At 39.6% G+C, this 24,519-nt stretch overlaps 1 protein-coding gene across 1 annotated transcript in view; it reads right to left on the bottom strand.

Annotated features, from left to right (window-relative positions):
• The window catches only part of CAMSAP2 (calmodulin regulated spectrin associated protein family member 2), a gene marked incomplete at its 5' end in the record, with an annotated part of 73,559 nt that extends 67,486 nt beyond the window's left edge, over positions 1–6,073 (bottom strand). Inside the window, one exon of the mRNA XM_084266314.1 lies at positions 5,935–6,073. Within this exon, the coding sequence (XP_084122440.1) occupies positions 5,935–6,073 (139 nt within the window). The remainder of the gene's footprint in view (positions 1–5,934) is intronic.
• Between the last annotated feature and the right edge of the window lie 18,446 nt (positions 6,074–24,519).

Raw genomic sequence — 24,519 nt, 5'->3', positions numbered from 1 at the left:
TACACTTCTTTAAAAACAAACTGGTTTTTTTTATTAAGTTTCCAGACTGCCACACAAATTAATACAATCCTTTGAGTTACACAACTATTTAAGTGTATGAGCGAACAATTCCAGGTTTATGAATCCCAAAACTTAGAAGTCTTTGTCAACAAGGTCAGTTTATATTATCCTTGGGAGTAAAAAAAAAAGTTTAAAATATTTCACCACAGGCTTTTTAATTAAAACATAGATCATTCTTGGGAGCCACAGGGCCACATTAAGCCTCAGACTAGAAAATTTCCATCTCTATAGGTTACTGACATCAATCAACAAAGACATTAAAGAAAAAAAAAGCCATTGATTGATGACTTTGAGACCTAATGCAGAATTGTTTAATGAAAATTCTGCCTGATATCTTTTATCACTTCCTAGTACAAAACAGTAGATTAATTTAGGCCTTAATGAAATAATTTACTTGAAAGTTTTCTGCAAGACAGCAAAGGTATGGTTTTGCCATGAAGTAACAATGTTAAGTTACTTCATTCAGATTTCCATTTGCCAGTAAGCGTTCTGGGGCCACATCTGCCATCTGGGCACAAAAGAGCAAAGCCTGAATCCAAGTCAAGAGTTGAGCACAGGTCAAGAAGCATGATTTCTATTATTCTGCTTTTGATTAATTTCTGTAGTTGCCTCAGAAGAGGAGACACCTTCAAGTTCTCTGGTGATTACTCCAGTTCAAAGATTGACAGCAGGTTAGTAATCCATTGATCAAATTGATGCTATTGAAAAAAGTAATCATGAAACGAAACTTTCATCAGGAAGCAGAAAACAAAATGAGGCAGTTGATATTAAAAAAGAAGTTTTACTTTTTGGTTTGTTAAATCAGTCTGCCACTTACATTTTTCCTGGCCAGCTGGCAGGAGGTATACTTCTGGGGCAAGCATCTAAAGGTCAACCTTTATAGATTTGAAGAAACAATGCCAGTAGCACAATTCTTTACTCTGTCCACCTAACTAAACCAAACGAGAGATTCTTAGACCTACCATCGAAGTAGTACTATGACCCTTGCCTCCTGCCTCTAGATGCCACAAAAGAATAGACCACTATCCACTGCTTTGACCACAGTTCTACACCCAGAATGAATTATTAAAAACAAAACCCAAAAGCATCTAGGGAAAAAACATGTACAGGTTCTACCTTCATAGTCCACCCAGATTTCAGTTATGTGATTCTCAGTGCTCAAAAAAATAAGAAATGCTCTACTGGGCCACACTAATTGTCTTTCCCATCCAATATTCTGTCTTCAGTAGCACAACAGGAAGCTCTACTCACAAAGTATACAGAATTAAACTGGTAGGAGCATATCCTATTAAAATGGGGAAGTTTAATATCTACTTTATTAAAATCTGCATACTGATTCAGGTTTTGATAAGCAAAGGAATGACTTAGAATTAACCTTGGCAATAAAAATATCAAATTTTATTAGCATAAATGCCTTCAGAACTTATTTGTGGGAAAGGTAAGGCATGAGAAACATTAAGATAATAGTAGTTATTATCCCATTTCACTCAGCTAGCATTCTGATGACTGCTACAGTCAATATATGACGCAACTAGCCTATAGAATAGGGTAAAATACTATTTCAGAAATTTTAAGGAAAATATTTCTTGAGCTACAGTAAAGGACTTCATTAAGCCAAAGAAAACCTTTTGCCAGGTGTATCTAGATAGACTTGACCTGACCAATCTGCTTTGGTGCCTGTCTTTCAGGTTCAAGTAACCTAAAACTGCTTCTAGTTCTAATTCTGAAAATATTAATCATCAGAAGGTTTTTTCATGTTTCTCAGCTAATGTTTAGTCGCAGATGATGCAATTTGTAATCTATTGTTTCAGAATCTACAAAGGATAAATTTAAAAGGTGTATGTATTACTTTATTGCAAGTTTAGAACAAGCATACAAATTTCTGTAGCTTTTATATAGTTTTTATACTTACCCCTGTCAAAAAACTCCCATGCTAAACCAGTGACATTTAATAGAGTAGCAGAATGATGTCTTGTATGGGTAGTATAACAATAACAGATTTAACAACTTCAAAATTGTTCCTATAGTTTTCTGAGAATTATATACAGAATCACATAGCTTTAACTTCTAGAAAAACAATTCCAAACTACAAAGGTACTGACAGCACTTTGGAGGACAAAATCAAAATTATCTGGAATTAGAAAGAAACGGTTTGAAAATAGGATGCAGTTATATAAGTAGAGCTGCAAAGCAGGAACCTACAACTGTACAATTACAAGATGGGAACAACTGAGTGGGCAGCAGTTCTGCAGAGAAAGATATGGAGCTACAGTGAATCACACACTGAATGAGTCAACAATTCCAGGCTGATGCAAAAATGACAAACATCATATTCTAGTGAATAAATGAAAGTATTAAAGGTTAGAAAGATGAAGTATTTTTTTTCAATTCTACCCCACGTTGGTAAGGGGTTTAGCTGGATCATTAGATCTAAATTTAAGTACAGAATTCACACAAACCAGACACAAAAAGAAAAACCCAACACCACAGGAAAGTAACAAATCAAAAAAAAATACGGAGTCCAAACAGCTCAAATAACAAAATTGAAGTTGAAAAAGATTATTGTGTCTGAACAGCAGAACAGAAAGGAGACGTTTCTTATTGTGCAAAAGGTAATATAAAAAGGTAAGGCACCCACCATACTCACGTCCATGAGGAATAGGGTAATGGGTTTACAGTATAGCAAAAGACATCAAGATTATTATGTTGTTTTAACATCCAGAGATAAATAAAGATTTAAATTGACTAGCAGGCATACCGTGGAATCTCTGTAATTACAGATTTTGAAAGAACAGGCTAAACAAACATCTGTCAGGGATGATGTATATTTAGCTCAGCTTGTCTTTAGGTTGGTGGATGGATAAGAAATTTTCCAGCCACATTTTCTATGTCTCTAGCAGAGTGAGAAGACAAAAGCCTCACGTTCCAAATTAATGAAACCCAATGCTGTTGTTGAAGAAATAAAATGGACACTGAGTAACACAACGTCAAGACCTTCTAAAAGCTATTCTTATGAAGTAGGTCCCATTATACTTTTAAATTGAAGCATGCAATATATTGAACCAGTTCTTCGGAAAGCAGTGAAATGGTTAACAATGAAATGGTTCTCTTCCTGGATTAAGAGTTAATGCTGAATTTTAGTGTTTGCAGATTTAATTTCTAAAAATCACGCTTCCACTTTTGTACTTCACACTTTTTGATAATTCTGCCCCCCTTTCAGTTACTCTAAGTTGTGTCAAAATTAATTTATTATTAAATTATTACAAAACATTTAATGTGACCTGTCCTAACACCAATACAACTTCTTGTAGCAAAATGTCAAGGCACAAAATCCTATGCTCCCTCAACACTTCAATATGAATGCTGTCTTCAATTAGTATTCCTTCAGAAATTCTTCATAAAAGAAGTCTTCAACATGACTGACAGTATAATTTTAATCTCATAAGGAACCTTATCAGTAAAGACAACTCGCCTGTGTTGTGGGCCAGACTGTGCTCTTGCAGCTTTACTAAGACATAAGAGCAATATATAATTGGTCTCCCACTTTTTGTATGTAGATATCAATAATCAAACACCAAGAGCCACTAAAACATGTTAACGAAAAGTACCTATTTCAAAGTCTTTTTTCCCAGAAATACTTCACTACACCTAACCAAGCTGTATCCACAATTCTGGTCTTGTTAAAATATGCTTGTATGATTGTGAAATTTGTCCATTAAAGATGTGATCATTTGATATGTAAAGATTTAAATTTCTTCAGTGGATACATAACTGCAACAACTTAATTTTTTCTTGAATCAAAATGAATGGCATTACTTTATTTCAGAGCAGGTGGTGAAAAAAACACTTCCCCTGCCCACTTAAGGAATTCCAACATTTCAGGGCTTAAAAAAAGGAATATGAAGAGGCATCTGTAAACACACGAATCATCCTTTGTAATTCTTTTGTATAAATGCATATAGCAATAGGTAGAAGACATGATTGAGGTTGTGATCTACTCCAAAGTACTACACCAAATAATTTAACAAACACAAACTTCCTTCCTTCCTGGAAAAGGTGAAGGCCAGTTCTTCTGTTTCATTCCAAGTATAAAAGGAAGTGTTTGCATTGCAGGCATCCAAGTCCTGTATGCTGTATTTTCCCACTTCAGCCACCAACTCTTCTTTGAGGCTACTAGTGATATCAACATAGGGAAGAACTGTGACATCAGAAACACTACAATTGTGTATATTCACCCCTCTTCCTACTATTACATTTACACGGTAGATGGAACTATCATGTCTCTAAACATGTTTCATTTTTACATCTTGGAGCAACCACAGTAATGAATGGGAAGAGTAATAGAGTTTGACTTAGATCACACTTTTTATAGAAAAGTAGCAGTCAAGTACCCTGCAAGTTTCTTAACACATCCAATAGAAACTCAACCAAAATGAACCAAAACGTTTCAACCACAGGCTGTGAATTTGTCACACTCGGTTAGAAGAAGGTTTTCAGGTTAGAATGATGGGTTATCTAATTGCACAAGCACTGTACACCCACAATCCCATGAGTAGAGACTATAGAACCAAGCTACCTGAGATAATGATTTCTGAAAACATTTGATCAAGGACTTCCAAGAATTTTCACTCCTACTCTTTTAGCTCTCATGTCTGCATAGAGCATAAAGCCATATATCACAATATTATATACTTGCCCAGACTTCACAAAACAAGCAGATCTTACTGCCAAGTGTTTAAACAGAAGCAGTATTTTGATTTTTTTTTCTTTCTGAAGTGATGAACATGCACCTTATTTCACTTACTACTGACCTTACTGAAATTTCACCAAGTTCAACTACTTTGAAAGTGGCATTTTGGAAGCACCACATGAAATAGCATCAGTTCCCAGGGTCATCACAAATGTACACATTTAACCTGTTCAAATACATAACAATGCTCCAGCCCTAAATACAAAAGTTACAAAGTTGCCAGGACAAGGAACCTTTTCCTGTTATTCTACAAAAAAACAGGGGTAAAAATATTGACTGTTAATACCTACATTTTTCAAAGAGAAACCTTCTTTTTAATCCACAGAAAATTAAGTGCTTAACATAGCACAGTTATACTAAAAAAGCCAAAACACCGCTTGGTAAATTTTCAAAATGCTTCCCTCAGAAGACCTCTGTAAGCCTGGTATTCCTCAAAGCCCAACAGTATTTCAGGCATAGAATAATAGGTCTGGTATTCCTCAAGGCCCAGGTTTTCAAAGACAGAGCAGTAATGCCTTTCAGAGGCACTACAATCAATTCCATTTACACTTACAGACAAGGAGAGGCTTCTGTCTGGTGCAGGCCAAACACCTGGCATTAAATACTATTTTCTCCTAAAACCCTTGTTGCTTAACCACTCAAATGGCTACAGGCTACTGTCACACATGTCAAAACTAGCAGCACACATCCATTTCCTTTGCTAGCCCCCAATTCAGTTCGTAAACAACCTTAAGAAAAATTTTGAAACAACAAACACGGATTGCTGATGTTTTCACATTCTAGAAGTACAACCCAGGGAATAAATAAAACACAATTAACAGAGTTCCACTCTTCTAAAAAAATTGTATTAGCTCTAATATATAAAAAATACTCATGTAAACAGTGTTTCTCAAAAAATAGTTGCACGTAATTGAAGGAAAATGAAAGAAAATAAAAAACATACAAAGGGTAACAGAACCTAAAAATGATGGAACAGACCAAACCCAAATGACCCAAACCTAGGCACCTTCTTCTACCCCCCCCCCCTTTCCCAGCTCCTCAGGGAAAGGCTCGCACGTCCTCAGGAGCGGAGCAACCAAGCAGGAACCAGCATCAAAGAAAAGGAAGAAGAAGACGCCGCCTACCTGTCCCAAAGGCTTTGGCCACCAGCCAGGCGAGATTACAGGCGATTTTCGCTCGGGAGAAATCATAATGGTCAAAGGGTTTGATGGCAGGAACAATGAAAGTCTTCCTCATCTCCTTGGCGTCTGCGGCATCCCCCATCTTCTCGCAGGACCCCCGGCAATTCGGAACTTACATGGCTCTTCCTCCTGCTTTTCCCGCGGCCGGGAGAGACGTCTGTAAATACGCCGACAGCAGCTGAGGGCAGCGCTGAACCCAGCTGTCCGTAACGAGCTAACGCCGCCTCCCGCCTTCCTCTGCACAGGAATGTGGCAAAGCCCGAGTGTCCTCTTCTTCCTCCTCCTCCTGGCTCTTTGTCTCAATTCACTCACGCCGCCGCCCCCCACCCCCCCAAAAAACGGCCCCCGGCGGCCCCAGCCCCCCCTTCCCCGGGGTGACCCTCCAGCCAGGGCTGGGCACCCCAGGCCGCCACAGCCGCCAGCTCCCGGCCCAGGGCGGGAGCCGGCGCCCAGGCCCCCGCAGCAGGCCGGGACGCGGCCCTTCCCGGCCCCAGCGGCGACGTCGAGATGTCAAAACGCCGGGCACCGACCCCAAAACGCTGCGCGGCGTGGCCCGTCCCGCCTCAGCAGCGGCCTGCCGCGGGCCGGGAGCGATGCCAGCTATCCCGCCGCTGCCCCGCGCCCGGGCGCTGCCCCAGCCGCCCCTGAGCCAGGCGACGGGCTCCCGGTTTTCCTCAGCTGCTGCCGCTGCGGCTTCCCACCCGCGGCTGCCGCACTGGATGGGCGAAGCGTGACTGCGCATGCGCTAACGCCGCGGCCCCCCGCCCCCGTCCCGGTCGGGCGGGGCAGCCGGTCACGTGATCGCCGCCGCCCCACAGGGGGATTCTTGGCGCCGGGCCGGGCCGGGCCGCTGTCTCAGGTGGGGTGGGTTTTGCCTTGGGTGGCAGCGCCGAGGGAGCTCGGGAAGGCTCGGCCGGCCCATGGCTCAGTGGGAGAGAGAGGCGGGGTGTTTCCCGCCGCTGAGGGGGCGCTCGGTGGTGCCCGGCTGTGGGAGTAAAAGGTGGCGTCCGCCGGGCCCGCCCGCTGCTGGCGTCGCTGTTTTCCGCGGCGGGGCCAGGCGGGCCTTCCCGCGCGCAGCCCTGGGCCTTGCGCGGCGTTTTCTGGGGAGGTCGAGACCAGCCCCGGCGCCGGGGCACCCGCGGGCCTCGGGCAGCCTGGAGGAGCCGCCGGCCTCCTCCCTGCGGGCCACCTCGGTGGGCTGACGGGCGTGCGAGGGGCTTCGTATCCCCCCCGTGTAGATTTGTTTCTCCTGTTTTAATTTGCGTCTGTGTCTGAGGTCTGGAGGGCGCGGGTAGACAAGCGGCGGAGCCCTGGAGAGGTTCAGGGCCCGTTTGCGTGACCGCGGTCGGCCGCGGTAGTAACGATGCGCTGGAGTGGCCGCCTGCCTCGCTCAGGAGGACCTGGGCTGGTTTTGGAGTCTATGAGACCACTGTAACAGTGGCTCGTGTGGAGAGAAGTATTAGTCACAGGAGGAGCCGGGTGATTAATGACTCGCACTCAAGCAGAATGTAATGAGTTGGCTTTGAAGTGTGGGCCTGAGGGTGTGGCTGTGCTGGTGACCCAGCCGTGCTGGTGACCGGCAGCTGCCTGTGGAAAGCTCATGCCTCTCTTCGGCGTGGGCACTGTGAAATTGGGTGACCAGCTTGCCAGGGGCTACTAAGCTTGTGTTTTTTAAGCAGCAAATAGTTATTAGCTTGGTGTAATGCAGAAGTGTGTCCTTCCTTGCTAGTCTGGGGGCTCTAAAAGCTATCTGGTGGGACAGTTCAAGAAGCTGATTGGCCAAAAATTACTAGCTTCTGTTTGTAATTACATTTTTAACCTGGCTTATCTTTTTTCTGTTTTATTTATCAGTAAAGGACCATTCCTGTTTTACTGTAATTATTAGTTAACCTGTCTCCTCTTTTTCCTCTTTGTGATACTTAAGTATCTTCTCAAACTCTTGCAGTGGAGGCAGTCAGGTGGCCTAGGTTTTTTGGGGGTTCTTTGACCCCACATAATGTTTAGACTCAGTCTTAGCATGATGCTATAATGTTTTAAATAGGATTTTATCCAAACTGTTACTTCTTTGTGTTCAAAGTTGACTGAATTGATCGGAACAGATACTTTCCATCTAGCACTTTATGTGCACAATGATACAAATGCTGGGATTATGTGGCTGTAGTGTACTTTATGGTTTTGCTGAACTGAAATACTGAATCTGTATTTACTGGTGATGAGTCAATGAAATGGTTGTGGAGGTCGACATTTGAAGAGATTGTTGTTGACTCTCTCCCCATATGCTCTCCAGGATGGGATTCCCAAACTGTCATGCATACCACTTGATGCCACACTCATAAGTGGCTAGCTACAAAACTGGGAGCTACAGCTGGCAGTATTTAGCACAAGGGAGGTGAGGAGGGAAGTTCATAAATCCTCAACATAGCACACTTATGACAGAAATTCTTAGGTTCTTAGAAGCAGGAATAGGAATAAGAATACCAAATTAATATACAGGTGTGACTTGGGAACGTGCTCCCCATTCAGGAAGAGCGTGCACTTAGTTTTCAACAACTACAGTAAAACCTGTATTTGTAGACATTCATGAATTATTTTTATATAACTTACTTTCAAAGTACACATATATTAAATGTGTAGCATTATTTTGACTTGTTTGTGTTATTTTGCTACTAGAAAGCTAGTTTAATTCCTGTATGTTTAACAACAAACACTTGGAATTCACAAGCTTTGAAATACTGAATTATTACAGTTAGAAAAAGTACTTATGTCCCAGATCACAACTCACTTGTTTTTTGTTTGGCTAAGAAAGCACCTAAAAATTAGATCAACCTGCAGGAGAACATGTTTAGGAAAACTGTAAGGCCATTATGTGGATATGATGGGTATAGATAGGATCCACTCTGAGAGGTCAGAAGATTACAAACTAATAATAGGATAGAACTAATGATAGGAAACTTTCAGAAACACCTTTCTTGCAGAGATGGGGCTTAGTCAAAATAAAGTGTCACTAGCTATAGGTAGTGTATTCCTGTGTTTGTCATCTGGTCCTATGCACTTGCAGAAATTAACATCAGTGTATGCACTGTACACTGAGACTAGTGATGCTTACCTGAAACAAATAAAAATGGTCTGATCTTCCAGGTTTCTTGTAATCACGAGTCCCTTCTTGAAAAGCAAAAGTGAATGTTGTTTTTGAGAATGCATCTCAAAAATGGCAGTAGATGCAGTGCTGGATAGGAAGGGTATAAACGTTGCTACTAGTCTAATTAAAAATGCAGAAACCTTTGTGAGTGCAATAAAACCTGCTCAGAGTCACAAAACAAGATCTAAACAAAGTATTGTGGTAATTGCAATCAGAGTATTTGGTTGTTTTTGTTAGTTTTTTGTTTGGTTTGGGTTTTTTTTTTTATTTGCTTGGTGCTGTTAGGAGTGAATGCATGAATATAACACCCAGTATGTGTGAGAGAAAGACATCGCCACCAGTTGCTGGAGTTCTTGTGCCAGTTTGTCTACTTCTTCGGACATGCTAAAATGTCATCTGCTTATTGCACTGTCAAAGATATCAACATTCAACATGGAAAATGATTACAATTGGTTCTAATTATTCAGAGTGGATAAAAACTGAGTGGAGGAGTCATCTACTTCTGCTCTGCTCCTGTTTACCCATCTTAAAATATTTTAAATAGTGATAATCTGTTCTGTACACAATCTTTCTTCTGCAAAGAATTTCCACTTAAAAGTTCATTCTAAGCACAAAGATGAAGTAGCAGGAATTAAAACAAGCAGTTCACAGATACTTTGTTTACCTTATTTCTTCCTTCCTTTCCCTCCCCTCCTCTATCTCAAATTAGAAACCCATTTGACTAGTTTTGTCCTGTAATAACATCATAGGCCTGATTCTTCACTGTCATGTGTTGAGCCATTTACACAGTTGGTGTACCAACCCTGTAGTCAGTGTCAGGCCACAGGAACAACTATGACCATGAAGCTATGAATAATGGTGTGGGTGATGGTTATTGCTAATAGTCTTAACCTTGGGAGATAGTGAAATGTGCCTTGCCTAATAATTTTATGCCTCCTGTTTTTTCACTTCGGATTCACTTGGCTTCTGAGGAGGCTGTGTATAGAGTAGGTGCCTTTCAACTAAATACAGGCTAGTGCTAGGTTACAGAGTGTTCAAGGCAGAGTAAGATTTCATGTGTAACTTCCTCCTTCACAAAACTTGATGATAAAGGTAATGTAAAATATGTTAAACTAGCAATACCATTACTGTTTTTATGTGGCACTGTCCATAGCCAGACTGTGCACTAGTGAATAGACATTTTATCAGGCTCCTTGAAAAGGGCAGTAAAAGTTACCATTTCCCATTAGCTGGTTGTATAAACCCACAAGCACAGGAGTTCTGCTATGTAATGCTTCAGTCTTGATGTTGGAAAAAGGCTAGAAATAAGACTATGAGGATATTGCCTTTAATTGCAGCTCTCAAATTTGCTTATTTAAAACAATCCCATGTATTTGCCTTAGTTTAGGTGCTAACAGTCATGATAGAAATGGTAGTGGCTGAGGAGAGGGCTGTGCCCTGTAGCAAAGAGGCAGCGTGCACAACTTGATGTGGTGCTGTCAGACTGTCAACACAGAGACTAGGAACTGGTCATGTCCCAGTGGGATCCTTAAGAAATGTGCTTGATGACTGCAGTTGTTTTTTGTTGTGGGTATGTGAGGTTGAATCTATAAGCAATACTGTAAGGTTATTACAGCCTAGGATAACTTGGGAAATGCAATTACTGATATTCCAGCCTCCTAAACTGAAGATATTTTATGAAATATACTTCTTTAATGGTAAAACCATAAAAGTTAAGAAATTAAACTTTTAAATAGATGTTACCAAGTGAGTGACTGTCTGAATTATTAAACTACTTTGGCATTATTACTGAAATGCATTATTTCTGCAAGCTAGGAGTTTTCTTGGAGCATTATTTTGGAGGGGAGTATGTTCTTGTTGTTTCAGGATGATACTGAAGTACAGAAACAGTTACATAATTACAAATTGTTTTAATAATTTGTAATCAGAAACTGCTGAGACATTTAAAAGGGAAGAAAAGTTTACCAATTTGACAGTTTCTAGTGGAGTCATGGATCAAAGGCAAAATAAAGCTTTGTATTATGTTTTATTTGAATTGTCTGCATTTTTTTTTCCTTTTTAATATGGTTAAAAATTAAAGGGAAAAGAATAATAGTGATTTTAGCTCATTTATTACAGAAATCTGCACAATCACAAAGTTGCTTCTGTTTACTTGGCTGCTACTGGTTTCATTTCCTGAACTTAGCTTTGACCTAATGTGTCTCTGTGAAGGGGGAAAAATATACATCTTGCCCTACCACCCCCAAGTTCCCCTGAGATGCCAGCCAGGGAACAGATCTGTCCCTTTGGTGTGGTCTGTGAGAGGCAAAACCTCTCAGCGCCCTCAATACTCACATCTAGTTGGCTTGTGTTTTTCTCTTTTCTGAGATGTGTATGTATTTATTAATCTGTTTTTCTTACTGGCTGCTTTCATGTTCTGCCCATCTCCTAGATTTGCAGTCATGTTTGGGGGGCATGAGGAATAGTGTTGGGTGACTTTTCTTTCCAAGTGTGCTGTGCAATACTCCCTAATTCCAGTGTTTTCTTTCTCTTGACATTCCGCTGTTGTCATGTTGTCAGGAGAGCAAATATCCTGCTGTAACTGTTATGCAAGTAAAATGAGTGTAAGGTGGGGCATTTACATTAAAAAAATTCCACTTTGTACAAAAACAAAAAAAAAAACCACCAAACCCAAAACCCCAACCCAAGCAACAACCATGGAATGTTAGTACCATTGTGGTACCTGCTAGATAATGCTTTATTTGCACTCAAGTTCAGAGGAACATAAGCCTGACTAATTTTCAAATTGTGCATTCAGGTGCAAGAAGTTTAAATTGTCTGGCAAGACTTCTTCATCAAGTCTGAATGAGAGTGAATACTAAATCATGCACTTTCTTCTGTGGAACTATACTCAATTGAACTCAGTGACTGATGTTTTGTTTTTTTTTTTTTTCCTTCATGCTGCTTCTACATGTGCAGAAAGATCTGAATGTTCATAGAAGCTCATTTGTTTTGAGCGTACATACGCATGATTTAGCAGCAGAGCATGAATAGACTTCAGTTTCCTATCTTTTGGCCCTGCTTTGAGTTTCCACTGAAGCCTGTGTGTGTCTGAGACCAGCAGTAAACAGGAGAGAATGCTGTATTAGAACAGTAAAATTCTGTTGTCATTTAAACCCAGCAAAATTGTTTTTTGAAGGGAGTGGTGGTGAAGATGGATGAGAAGAGGAAAGCAAGGGAATAGTGTTGGAGACCACCTGATGCAGGTCTTTTTTGTATGTATCTTCTTTGAGTCATCATAATCCAACTTTTCACTGAATTTTTTATGCAGTTTCATGTTTCCGTTAATTTACTGAGAAATTCCAGGTGTTTGAGGAATTTTTTGATGGCTACTTTAGGGAGCAGCGGTAAATAACTGCTACACTGTTTAAAAAGTTACTCTGAAAAATGTTTTTAAAAGATTCATATTGTAACCATAGTGATCCTTGATGGCGTTGGAGAATTGATTATGCATGCATAGTGAAGTCAACAGAACCTGAGTGCATAGAACTCCGTTTAAATTTAATTACCTTTTGGCATAACTTTCTTTTATAATACTTTCTGAGTAGCTTTACAATATGTATGCCTTAGAGTTGATTTGGAAATATTTTCAATAGTAAGAAAAATACATGGGATGTCTAACCCTCATGTAGATGGATTTAAGTACTACCCAATTTCAATATATATTAGAAACATGGAAAGAGCAACAATTATTTTAATAGTTGCATTAAACTAAATGTATACATACATTTAGCAATAAAAACTTGGCTCCAACAAGAATTTTTAAACGTTAGGTTAATCCTATGTGGAGTTCCCACTTGAAATTGCTGGTGCTGCAGACGTGATTCAATTTAAGGATGCTTGTGGTTTTGGATTATAAGTGTCATGCAGAATGTTTTTGAAGAAATTACCTAGACAATTTCACTCTCCTGGAAAGTCTTAAAAGAGAGATTTCCTGCAAAAGGTTTATACATCTCTGGTTATTCTGTCTTCATGTGGTGTTCTTGTTAACTAGTATACATGGCTTTATTAAAGCGTAGGGTATTATCTAAACTGTCTCAGTTGGGCAGGGAGCAGTCATGATGCCAGCTTTTGGCACAAGGACTAGAAATGTGCATCCTCCTCACAAGTGTCAGAAGCAGAGCCCTCTCTTTGTACTAGCCAGTGTAGTTCAATATTGATTGAAGGCAGGGGGCAAGCAGAGGCTGAAACATGCTGTTCAGGGAATGTTTCGGCCCTAGGTGCGATGGCTACGGCACTGGAAGCGATCGGAGACAGACAAAGTACACCTGGGATTTCCAGTTCTGCACAGGACTTCATAATTCCCTGTAATCCGGGGTTTGTTTTAACAGCAACAGTACATCCCTTATGGATGTGAACTTACTAAATGAGGGAGGAATCAGCCTGCGGAAGAGTATGCTAGTAGGCATCGTGCTGAATCTAGGGCATCGTTATATGAAGCAACAAAAGTAACCCCTGGATGTTTTGTGCAAGAGCAGGGACTTGCTGGGATATATACCCATCAGTTTGCCTTTAGTCTGCCAGGTCTCCTCTTCTTTGTGTCACACTCTTTTCTCTTCTATTTGTTCTTAACAGAAAGTAAGCAGTTGCCTGGCCGGAGAGTGTAGGCTAACGGAAGAAATCCCACTGCAGTGAACCCTGTCTTCATACTGGTCTGTTCTGTGCAGCTGAGTATTTCATGGTGCATAGGGCAACTGTTCAAATTGGGCACTTGATAGTCTCTGTGCCAGCCTTTAGCATGCCCTTTCAGAAGTGGGAGAAGCAGTAAGTCACAGCCACCAGAAGAAATGGGGAAGTAAAATTAGGATCAGTAAGAAAATGTATCCAAGGTAGAAGGCACACTGTCCTGTTGTATTCTCCTTTATCACCAATATCTTAAGTGGTATTGTGCTGGCGTAGTTAGGAATACTATTTGAGTTAAGAGATAAACTAAAGGTGGGATGCTTAAGCACAAACAAGTGAAAAATAAGAATTATAAATACTATTTATTTTGTACAAGGTCATGGAAATTCTAGTCAAAGATCGGGATGTCACCATGGAAATGCAGAACTAAGTGATGACCTCTTTTTAGTTCAGAGTCAAAAGGATAAAGTTTTAGATATTGTAGAGTTAGGCAGGAACAGAGAAAGCTTTGATATTATTATAATGCTGTGATTTAATTTCTTAAGAGAGCCTAGTTCCACAAAAATACTTTTGCTACTGCTAAAGAGCAAGTTTTCTGTGTATCAACAGAAGATTAAGAGCCATCTGCATGGAGATGCTCTGTCTCTGTTCTTCTGTTGGCTCTTTAATCATTGAAAGAAGACCTGTCATGCTTCCCAGGGCCAACACCCTCTTATAACCACTGACTACCTCTGTTGCTTCTTGCAGAGCAGACAGTATCCGTAATACAGAAGCCATTTCACTACATTGCATTTTTCCTCCAAGTTCCACTGATCTTCTAGGAGCTCTTTGATCTTCCTTGTCTCTGGTCTGGCTAGCCTTCCTGCCCCCTTCCCCCAGCCCCACCTTGTTCAGGTTGTATAGTGCAGCAGTGGTCTGTTTTCAAGTATTTACGTTGGTAGTGGCAAGGGGAGCTGTTCCCCTTTGGATTTAGTTTACTCCGGAACTGAGCAGAGAATCTGAGAGCCATGACTTCCTTAAGTTCATGCAAACTCCTGAAGAATGGCAAATTCCTTACTTATTCTGTGTTGAACTTTAAAGTAGATAGAAATATTCTGGGGGATAATATACTCTAGGCAAATTCTCTTGAGGGAAACCCTAAGTTAGTAAAAAAAAATTAAAAATGAGCAGAAGCACTTCTAAGTTACTGTGATTTATGGTATTTTCTGGCCCTGTTCTTTCCAGTGTTTCCTTTGAAATTATCTCACCAGACATATTAGGAATAATTTTATAATTTACTAGTATGTTTTCATTGTTTCTTTCAGTTTTGAATCGATGGGAGGTTTCTTCCTCTTAGACATAAGCCTAAACACTACTTTTTCAGAGCACAGGCACATAATGCAGCCTTCTTGCCTCTTGACACCTGGCTATTGCCTGAAAGAGGGCTTCTTTAGGTTTTTCTCTAATCTGTGTTGTGCTTGAAATCTAATTTCTATGTATTTTGCTAGTTGATATTGTTTCCTGTGAAAACAATATTGCTTTGGCAAGGAACTGTGCAAAATGACTTTGTCCTAATGGATCCCATGCCAAAAAAGAAAACGGGAACACTGAACTTGGACTTTAGCATGGCTCAAAGCTTTGAATCATTTGGTTAAAAGCAAAACAAAACCATCCCCATGTAATTGAATACGGAAATTCTGCTCGTGTTTTAGCCATTTTTTTCACAACTTGGCCTTATAATTAAGTCAGATGAGTTGTATTAAGAATTAGCACAGATTTAACCCACTCAGTTGTTTAGCAGATAGAATCCTAAGAGTGTTTCATATGCATTTCATACAGTCTTCTTTGAAAAGAAAATATTCATCACTGGAGACTTGACCATACAGCACAAAAATCTCCTTTAACTCTGGAATACTTCAGACTTACTTAATTCCAAAGGGTTAGAAAAGATATAATGATCTGGGGTGCAAACTTGCTAACCTGAAGGCATTTTCAACAAGGCAACTAGAAAATAGATGAAGTGCTATATTGTTTACCTTAGTATGTTTGGAATAAATGTAAGTTATTCCAAATATTTGAAATATATTAAAATTTGTAATCTGAATTCTTTTGAACTGGGCGCTATCATGCTGGGGTTTTTTTTTGTAGCCAAGTTACAAATCCCAGAAAAACAAGGTTTGCCTGGAAAGTTCTTGGCAGATCTCTCTTGGAACAGCACAAACAAAACTGCTTAACAAGGCAGCATTCATTTTTTCTGTCTTGTTACCCTCTGTTATTACAGAGTCACCAGCTGTATGTTACTGGCATCTCTGAATCTTTCTCATAAAAAGCATAGGGAGCAGTCATTCAAGGGTGGTTGTGAGAGAGATGTTGCATTTTTGAGGCTTGCTTTTTTTTCAATAGATATTGTGCTTTATCAAGCTGACCTAATGCATTGTTTGCATGTTCTCACAGCAAAGGAAGTTTAGGAAACAGTGAATTTCAGAAGGGCTCATCTGTTGCTCTGTGATCCTCAAGTGTGCTGTTAAACCACAGATGGACAACTTAATACCACCAAGTCATGAGAAGTGGAGGTGTTTTTGCTTAAGTGTTTGAAACAACTAATTGATAAATACTGCAAATGATCCGCAGAAGTAAAAGCTCAAGAAAGTGTTAAAGGATATATTGGGGGGGGGTTGTTAACACCGATGTATTCTTGTGGTTATCTTTAATACCATAGACTCCTATCTTTCTCACTTACTCAGTGCTTTGAAATCCTCAGTTTTATCCCACCTTGACTTGATTTGCTGGTGTGTCTGGCTTACAAGACAAAATGTTTACTCTTTTTTGCAATAAAGCATAATCAAACATACTGAGTTTTAGCTGTATCCTTTAAGACAAAAGTATTTCAACTTTATGTTTTCTTATTTAATATCATACTTCCTTGCAGAGCTTTGTAAGAACAATATTTATGAGAAAAATCCATACTATATCAGTGTTTGATACAGTGCCGTTCTCTGGCTGATCGGAGGAGCCATGTTCTGTGAACATCTGCATCTCACTTTAGGTAGGTGGGACTTTAGCTGGACTTAGATGAGGGGATGGAGAGGAAGATGCTTTCAGATGAGTCATTTCTACTTCTTGGGCTTGTGGGGCTATATTTAATTGATGTGCAGGTACCAGAAAGGGCTGATTTAGCTGTAATTGATCTAGGAGCTCAGTTCTTTTGTTTGAACTGGGTGTCTCAGAAAGGTATGAAAAAGAGAACTTCCCAATAATTCTCTAAGTAGACCCAAGCTTTGACATGCTAAGTATTCAGGGGTGGACTGTTAAGGCTCTGGGTTTTGGATTTACACAGACTTGGCACCCTCCTTGATGCTTCATCTGTCTTTGGACTGATCCATGGGACTTTGGAATATAGCCTGAAGCCTTTTACTCCTTCACAGACTAGAGATTTTGTACAGTAAGATAGATCTAAACTATGTTGAGACCTGCTATTGAGTCCTGTCATTTGTCATTCTTTAATCTTTGCATTTTTGTCTCTGTAGGATTAGTGTTACATATTTATCTGTACAGTAGTATTTGCCTGGGAGGGCAGTTTCTTTGCCATGAGTAAATATCCAAGTGTGAGGATGAATTTAATTTAAACGTATGATCAGATTAATGCTAAAAATAAATAAGCAAATGGAATTACTGGAATTTAAGGTATATTTTCACTTACAGATTACCTAAGTGGTTTGAAGTCCCTGAAATTTGAGCTGTGTATTGGTTTTGTAATGACTTGCTTATGGCACGTTTAGCTGTATTGAAATACATTTTTATAAAAAGTTCCACCACTTAGGGGGCTACTTGAGTTTAGTTTTACATATAAATATTATTTAGAAAGTTATTTTTCTCAAGCACTAAAGGAGTAGAACAGTACTTGAAGTCATAGTTAAAATATAGAGTGAATCCTTTCTAAGGCTAACAGTACCATGCGATAGAAATCACTCGTCCTGTATGTAATTGTTCTTTGACTTGAAGTTTTGGTGTGGTAGCTTTCTACTGACAGGTTTTACCCTGAGTTAGGTGTTGTCTGTTCTAGTGCAGCCAGCTAGTGAAATCAATGCCAAGTACGCCACAGGTCTGCAAAATCAGTACTGGGGATCTTCAGTAAAGGCAGCGGAAAAAAATATCCACAAGGTGTGTTTTTTCTATTTAACTGTTCAGACTGCATTGAATACACTACACACAAAAAGTGGTGTTTGAGAAATCGAAAAATCTGTAGACTGGAGCCCAGCAGTCACAGTTGCTTAGAGCAGTGGTGAAGGCTGACATAAAGGAAGCTTTTGAGACCTGCTAGCAGACAAGTACAGGAGCTGGAATGATCTGCTGTTTTGTAACAGCTGCCCATGGGTGCCAAAGGCAATAGTCACACAGTAGCAGGGACATCCCAGCTTTGGCTTCCACTCTGGCAGCAGTGAGGTGGCTGTTTGTAGATGCAGTTTAAGCCTTTCCATGTCATTTAATAATTTTTGGGTGAGGGATTCAGCAGACTTAGAATAGGGACTGAATTTAACATAGGGAAGTATGAAGGTTAAACCCACTGATTAGTATTGGCACAGGCTTTAACAAGATGACTGGTAAAAAGTCTAGGTTCTAGCAGCTCTCTTACATGTTTTCTAGATCATTCTTAGTACAGTGGTTTGTACTGTCAAAGCTAGCAACTCTGGTAGGATGTTTAGAGTTGGAAAAGGAGATTTATTATTCACTCCTGTGCTTGTTTTGGCTGGGTAAGAGTTAATTTCCTTCAAGGTAGCCAGTATGAGGCAATGTTTGGGGTTGTGCTGAAAGCAGTGTTGATAAAACAGGGATGTTTTCCTTACTGCTGAGCAGTGCTTACACAAAGGCAAGGCCTTTTCTGCTCCTCACACCACCCTTCCAGCAGGAGGCTAGGGGAGCACAAGGACTTGGGATGGGATGCAGCTGGGACAGCTGACCCCAACTGACCAAAGGGACATTCCATACCATATGACGTCATGTGCAGCATATAAAGCCGGAGGGGGTGAGGAATAAGAAGGAAGAGGAGGAACATTTGGAGTGTAGGTATTTGTCTTCCCATGTAGCCATTACGCATGATGTAGCACTGCTTTCCTGAGGATGACTGAACACTTGCCTGCTCATGGGAAGTGGGGAATGAGTTCCTTACCTTGCTTTGCTTGTGCACTTGGCTTTTTCTTTACCTATTAGATTGGCTGTATCTCAAGCCCTGAGTTTTCTCACTTTGACCCTTCTGATTCTCTTGCTGTGGGGGGCATAAGCAAGTGGCTGCATGGGGCTTGGCTGCTGGCTGCTGGTAAACCACGACAGATGTCAATTTTTCCTTCAGTCTGTCACACTAATGGATTCTAACTCTGTTTCTTCCACCTGTCTCTCAGTAATACCAATGCAATGCACCAGAGCAGAAAATGTTACGTTTATCATACTTACTGATTAATTAGAAAGGTCTTAATCTCTTAAGAAGTGATGTGGATTGGGGGGCAGGTGGGAATACACATTGAACAGTCATCTGGGAAGCTGTAGTGTTGTTGTCTCTAGTGGATTTTCTTCCACTCCCATCCTTTTCTCTGCGACCCCAGTGGGTGGAAAAAAGGCGTTTAATTTCAGTAAGTGCATGTTGTGAGAGTGTTATCTTGTTTTTTAGAATAGATGCCAATCTCGTATGCCTCCAGAAAGCCTTATTAATTGGAACACAAATGTAAATGGCAAACTGCTAAGCAGCTTTCAAATATAATGTTTTGTGTCCTTTCAGAACGAAAAATAGATCAGCATGAAAGGATTTTATTTGATTATTTACAAATTATAATATTTACAAATTAAGTAAATTCTTAGTTCCTCACCTCTAATAAAGTTACATTTCAAGATTTAATTAATCCTCTTAATTTCCACCAGAATTCTCTAAGAATTTGGGTTCTAATTTACTCAGTAGTGAAGTCCCTGGAAATTTGAATTTGTCTTTGAAATCTTTTGATTGCATCCTTGTTCTGTAAGTCTCAGAGACCTAACAGAGATTTGCAAGTTAGTTTAAATAATTCTTATATCCTAAAATAATTCGTTTTAATTGGAAAATGCTACTCTATATCTTCTACGAAGAAGGCAGTATTACATCAGAGCCCATTGATTCTCAAATATTTATATGTAGTATTTGATCATATAATCACATACATTAATTGTGTTCATCATTTTTGCATTATTTGCCCTGTACAGTTATTTCCCTGTGGATTTAATGCTAGAGCTTTAGGATACGACTGCTGTTTGGGTTTTTTTAGAATTCAGATTTAATTAGATTTTTTGGTTTTTAACTCCAATTTTACCACAGATTTCTGCAGAGACTAGTATTGACCAATACTTCCTTACAGTGTGGCTCTTAAAGGAAACAGAATGCTCAGGAAGCCTGAAAATCTTAGTCCAAGACTTCTTTTACTGATTATTCACTTTCAGAATGCTTAGGTGTTGTCTGTTTGGAAAAATAGTCTCAGAATAAGTATACTGTTTGCATTATCTGAAGTAAATCAGGACATTTTATATGAATATTAGCAGAATTGACTAGTTAATGGTTAGCCACCATTATTTGTTTTTAGATTATCTGGGTTTCTTCCTGTGTTGTTCCTTTTAAAGCTGTAATTCAGAAACCAGTGGAGGCATTGACTCACGGATTCTTTCAGTCAAAGAGCTATTCATTAAGTATGCTTTGGGTTAGAGCTGCTTTTAACTACCTACCTACAAATCTGCTGAGTGGTTTCAAAATCTCCAAACATTAAAGAAACATAAAAATATTTAGTTTCATAGCATCAGGTGGAGCAGACACAAGTGCCAATCCCCAAGTAAACATGCTTTGACTTGTATGTTTTCTGAATGGAAAGATGTTCTCTCTCCCTTCCACCCAAGAAGTGATATTTTGTTAACTCAAATTATGTGTACTGTGCCACACTTTAAAAAAAATTAGAAAATGAGGGAATAATATTTATTCTGTGATGTCTTCATAAACTTAATGCACTTCATTATAACATTAAAAAACAACATTAAGACACTGGGTTTCTTTGGTTTAGAACTGTAGGATATAGGGTATGTGTTGAGGTGCTTAAAATAATTAATAGCATAAAGAAAAAACTATTCCTCTTGATGAGACACATTGTTTTGAGGTAAATTTAATTCTAGTATTTGTCAGTACAGACACTTGACACTTGAGGGAGCGATAAGGCTCTATTTGGGCTCCATCCTCAGTATACACTGGGAGCTCAATCTAAGTGCAAAGCTCGGAGTGAGAATATATTGGCTACAAAGCAAACTTGAAATGCACTATATTGAAATGTTTTCGACACTTATGCTTTGGGATGTGTTTGTCAGTTAATCATATCACTGTGTGGAACTCGAACACCCTGCTTGCCAGGTTCGTGGAGAGGTGGCTGTAGGTTGTGCTCTGGTACAGGCTTTAGTTAACAGGGCTGACTGGCAGGTATCTCTGTGCAGAGCTGAGGCCTATGCTACAGCCAGGCAGCTGTTTGAAATGCTTGTGATATTGTCTCTGAATTAGCATGCACAATGCCTGCCTCTTATGAATTTAGTGTCTCTGGGAGTAGAGGGATTTCAGTCTCCTGCTGTAATCCCGTCTTGTTTTACTGAATTATTCATCATTTGCAAGTGATGGGAAAGGTTGGCTTGTGCTTCTGAAGAATGGCTGTGATGTGTTGTAGTACAGAGCACCTGTTTTTGAGATGAGGGCAGAAATCCAAGATGCCACATTTGGTTTCTTGATACAGAAACCATGAATGGATATGGAAGAATCTCCTTGATGTAATTAGAGCAAAAACTGGGGTACCTTAGTATTAATAATTTGTGCTTGAATGATTGCTTTCATTATTTATTTTGACACTTAAGAAATAGCTAGCTAGTCTTTGTTGTTCTATCAGAAATTAGCATTAAGTTGAAATCTCTTGCTGCATATCTATGAGTAAATCTCTGTTGGTACATACTATTTCTTTTGTACATGTGGGTTTGTGTGTGTTGTTCTATGTCTGTATGCCCTGATACTTATTTTAGAAGTTGCTCTGAAGAGGTGTATTAATTATAAGGACTGTATTTGAACAGGAGTTTCCAGTAACAATACGTGGTACTTTCCTAGGTACAGGCAAGAAAATTGTAAATTCTTGGTGACCAACTAAATTAAATTATAATGTGACTATACAAAACACAGATGCTACTTTCTTTTCCATTACCTGGAAACCGTAAGATTTTCCATGATAACATCACCAGATATGAAAAAATGACTGTCCTACTTGTTCATGGTTTTCTAGTAAGTCTTAAACCCAATTTTATTCAGCCAGTACTTGAATTAACTAGTTTTTAGAAAGAACAAATCAAGACATAACCCTTGTAGGTTATCTGAAAGCATCTTGTCTGGGGATGTTTTGTACAATCTGGTGAGCTCTAAAGGTACAAAACTTGAACAATCTTACTAAAATGTCATTTGCCTTAGAACGCATTAGTAGCAAACAAAATGGGAACTAAATTTACCCAAGGTTTCTATTAACTTTAACAGATTTCAGCATTCTAAAAAAGCTTAGGAAAGTGACTTGGCCAGAATGTTTATGCTTTATTCCAGGTAAAAACCCTATAAATATTAGTGAACTCATAAAGCACAGTGTTTGTTCTGGAAGAGTTTTTGGTACACCTGTGCTATTTAACATCTCTATGTAAAGAGTAGTGTACTATGTTCTGTGGCAGCTTCCACTCCTTTTCAGTTGTGAGCACTCATTATAAAGCCGATTACAATTTCAAAAAGTGTAGTGCACTTAGAGGGTCAAAGCAGTGGCTGAAAAAATAAATCTGTTTTGTGTAGGTCTTTTGTTAATACCTCACTCTAGGTCATGTTGTTGGGTATTAACAATTGCCTGTATTGAACAAGTCTTTAAAGATTCCTAGATAATTGATCAGGTAATAAGAGAGAAGGATGTTACTGTTTATTAATAATATAATCATGCAGACTGTTCAATACTTGGGTTTTTTTAGTCTTCACCCAGCTTGAATACTCTCTGTGACCTCTCTCTATTTTTACTGCTGTGATGAAATCTCAGTTAATCTGAAAGACCATTATATGCTCAAGAAAGCTGTTACTGTGTACTATAAACAACAGTAGAGACAGGTTTTATATTTGGAGAACATAAATTTGTGTTACATTGATAATAATTTGTTATATAATAGTGATCTGATAAAATTCAACATGTTTAGCTTGAAGGTAATTAAAAAAATAATCTGTGCCTAATTACAAGTGTTGATTACTAACAAAATAGTGTTGTCATGAGAGAAATACGGGGCACAACAAAAATGGAAAGTCATCCATCCATAAGTGAATTATGGAATACACCCACTGACTACATTATTCCTTCCACAGAAATGCATGTGCTAGACTTTGGCATTTTGCAGCTTAGAACAGCAGCAGTTTGTACTATGAACAAAAGCAGTAAGTGGCTATATTGCAGTATGGGCAGTATTAGTGAATCCTAAGAGCTTGAATGTGTCTGCGTAATCCAAGTGTGCAGGCACTTGTTGAATGTAAGGCCAAATGATAGCTTTCAACACAGTGTTCTTACCATAATGAAAAGGTAAATTTCTTTAGCTTCAGTTGTTTCCATTAGATTAGTATTTTGTTGCATCTACTGTTAGCAAAAAATAGAATAGCAGATACACATGGGCTATTTGCATTTTGGTATGTGGACTTTATGCAGACCATGATGCATCTTGTGTCAGATTGAATGCTGTTGAAATACCAGTCTTTATTGAGTAGAAGATGTTTTGAATTCCAGGAAATGACCTTGTAAAAATGGAAGTAAGAAAAGGAAATTATCCTATGTTAGAAGCTCTCCAGGAGGGAAAATGAAAAAATGAAAGTCAGTGCAAACAAAGGGGAACGACAGAGGCTCCTTCAAAGGAAGGTGAAGATTCTCACAGAGAATGAGGAATGTATGGAGTGTGGGAGAAAGGTGACTGACAGTTTTTGACCTAGAAATGCCCACCTAATCTTTCCAGAAACTCAAAAGGTGATTCCAATTGCAACAGTTCTCTAAAAACCCACACAGACTGAACCCTACTCTTTACCATAGCAGCAAGACAAAGTGAGTGCCATCTACCACAGACAAGTCCAGCATACTTTAAGGCAGACTATGTTTCAAGTGTGACTGACTTGAATGTTATAGAATGTTGTAGTCAGCTGCTTGAAAGCCCTTAGCTTTGTGGCTCCCTGTGTCTTCAATCCCATTCCCACCCGCTCCTCTGACTATTCCTCTGGGCTGCTAGTAAACAGTGTTTCCAAAGGGGCTGCTGGTATTTATGGATTCTCCCTTCTGGCAGGAGGTGGTGCTGTTGGTCACCAACAGAAGTGGTGAGCCAGAAACACAATGGAGCTCCCTATCAATCCGAATGCTTTCAGACTAATGGGATTAATGGTGGATGAGGAGAGAGTTTAAGTACAATCTGTTTTGGACTCTCTGGAGTGTCTGGGAGTACACCAACACAGACAGCTCGCAGAAAGGTTCACCAGATTATTTGTAGCTATAGGGTGTGCTTTGACTTTGTGAATACTCTGGTTTTCCTGCTTGGGCTCAAACCCAGGACCTCGGGCAAATGGCTGTGGACGCAGTAACACCCCCTCAGTGTCCTGGGGTTGCACGGGAGTGCCTGGGATAGGTTGATTCACCTCCTTCTGCTGATGCAAGTCCTTGGCAAGACAGGGA

This window comes from Gallinula chloropus, assembly GCF_964237585.1.
Source record: "Gallinula chloropus genome assembly, chromosome: 6".
Lineage (NCBI taxonomy): Eukaryota > Metazoa > Chordata > Aves > Gruiformes > Rallidae > Gallinula > Gallinula chloropus.
The sequence above is the reverse complement of the archived record's forward strand: the minus strand, read 5'-3'. Positions and strand labels throughout refer to the sequence as shown.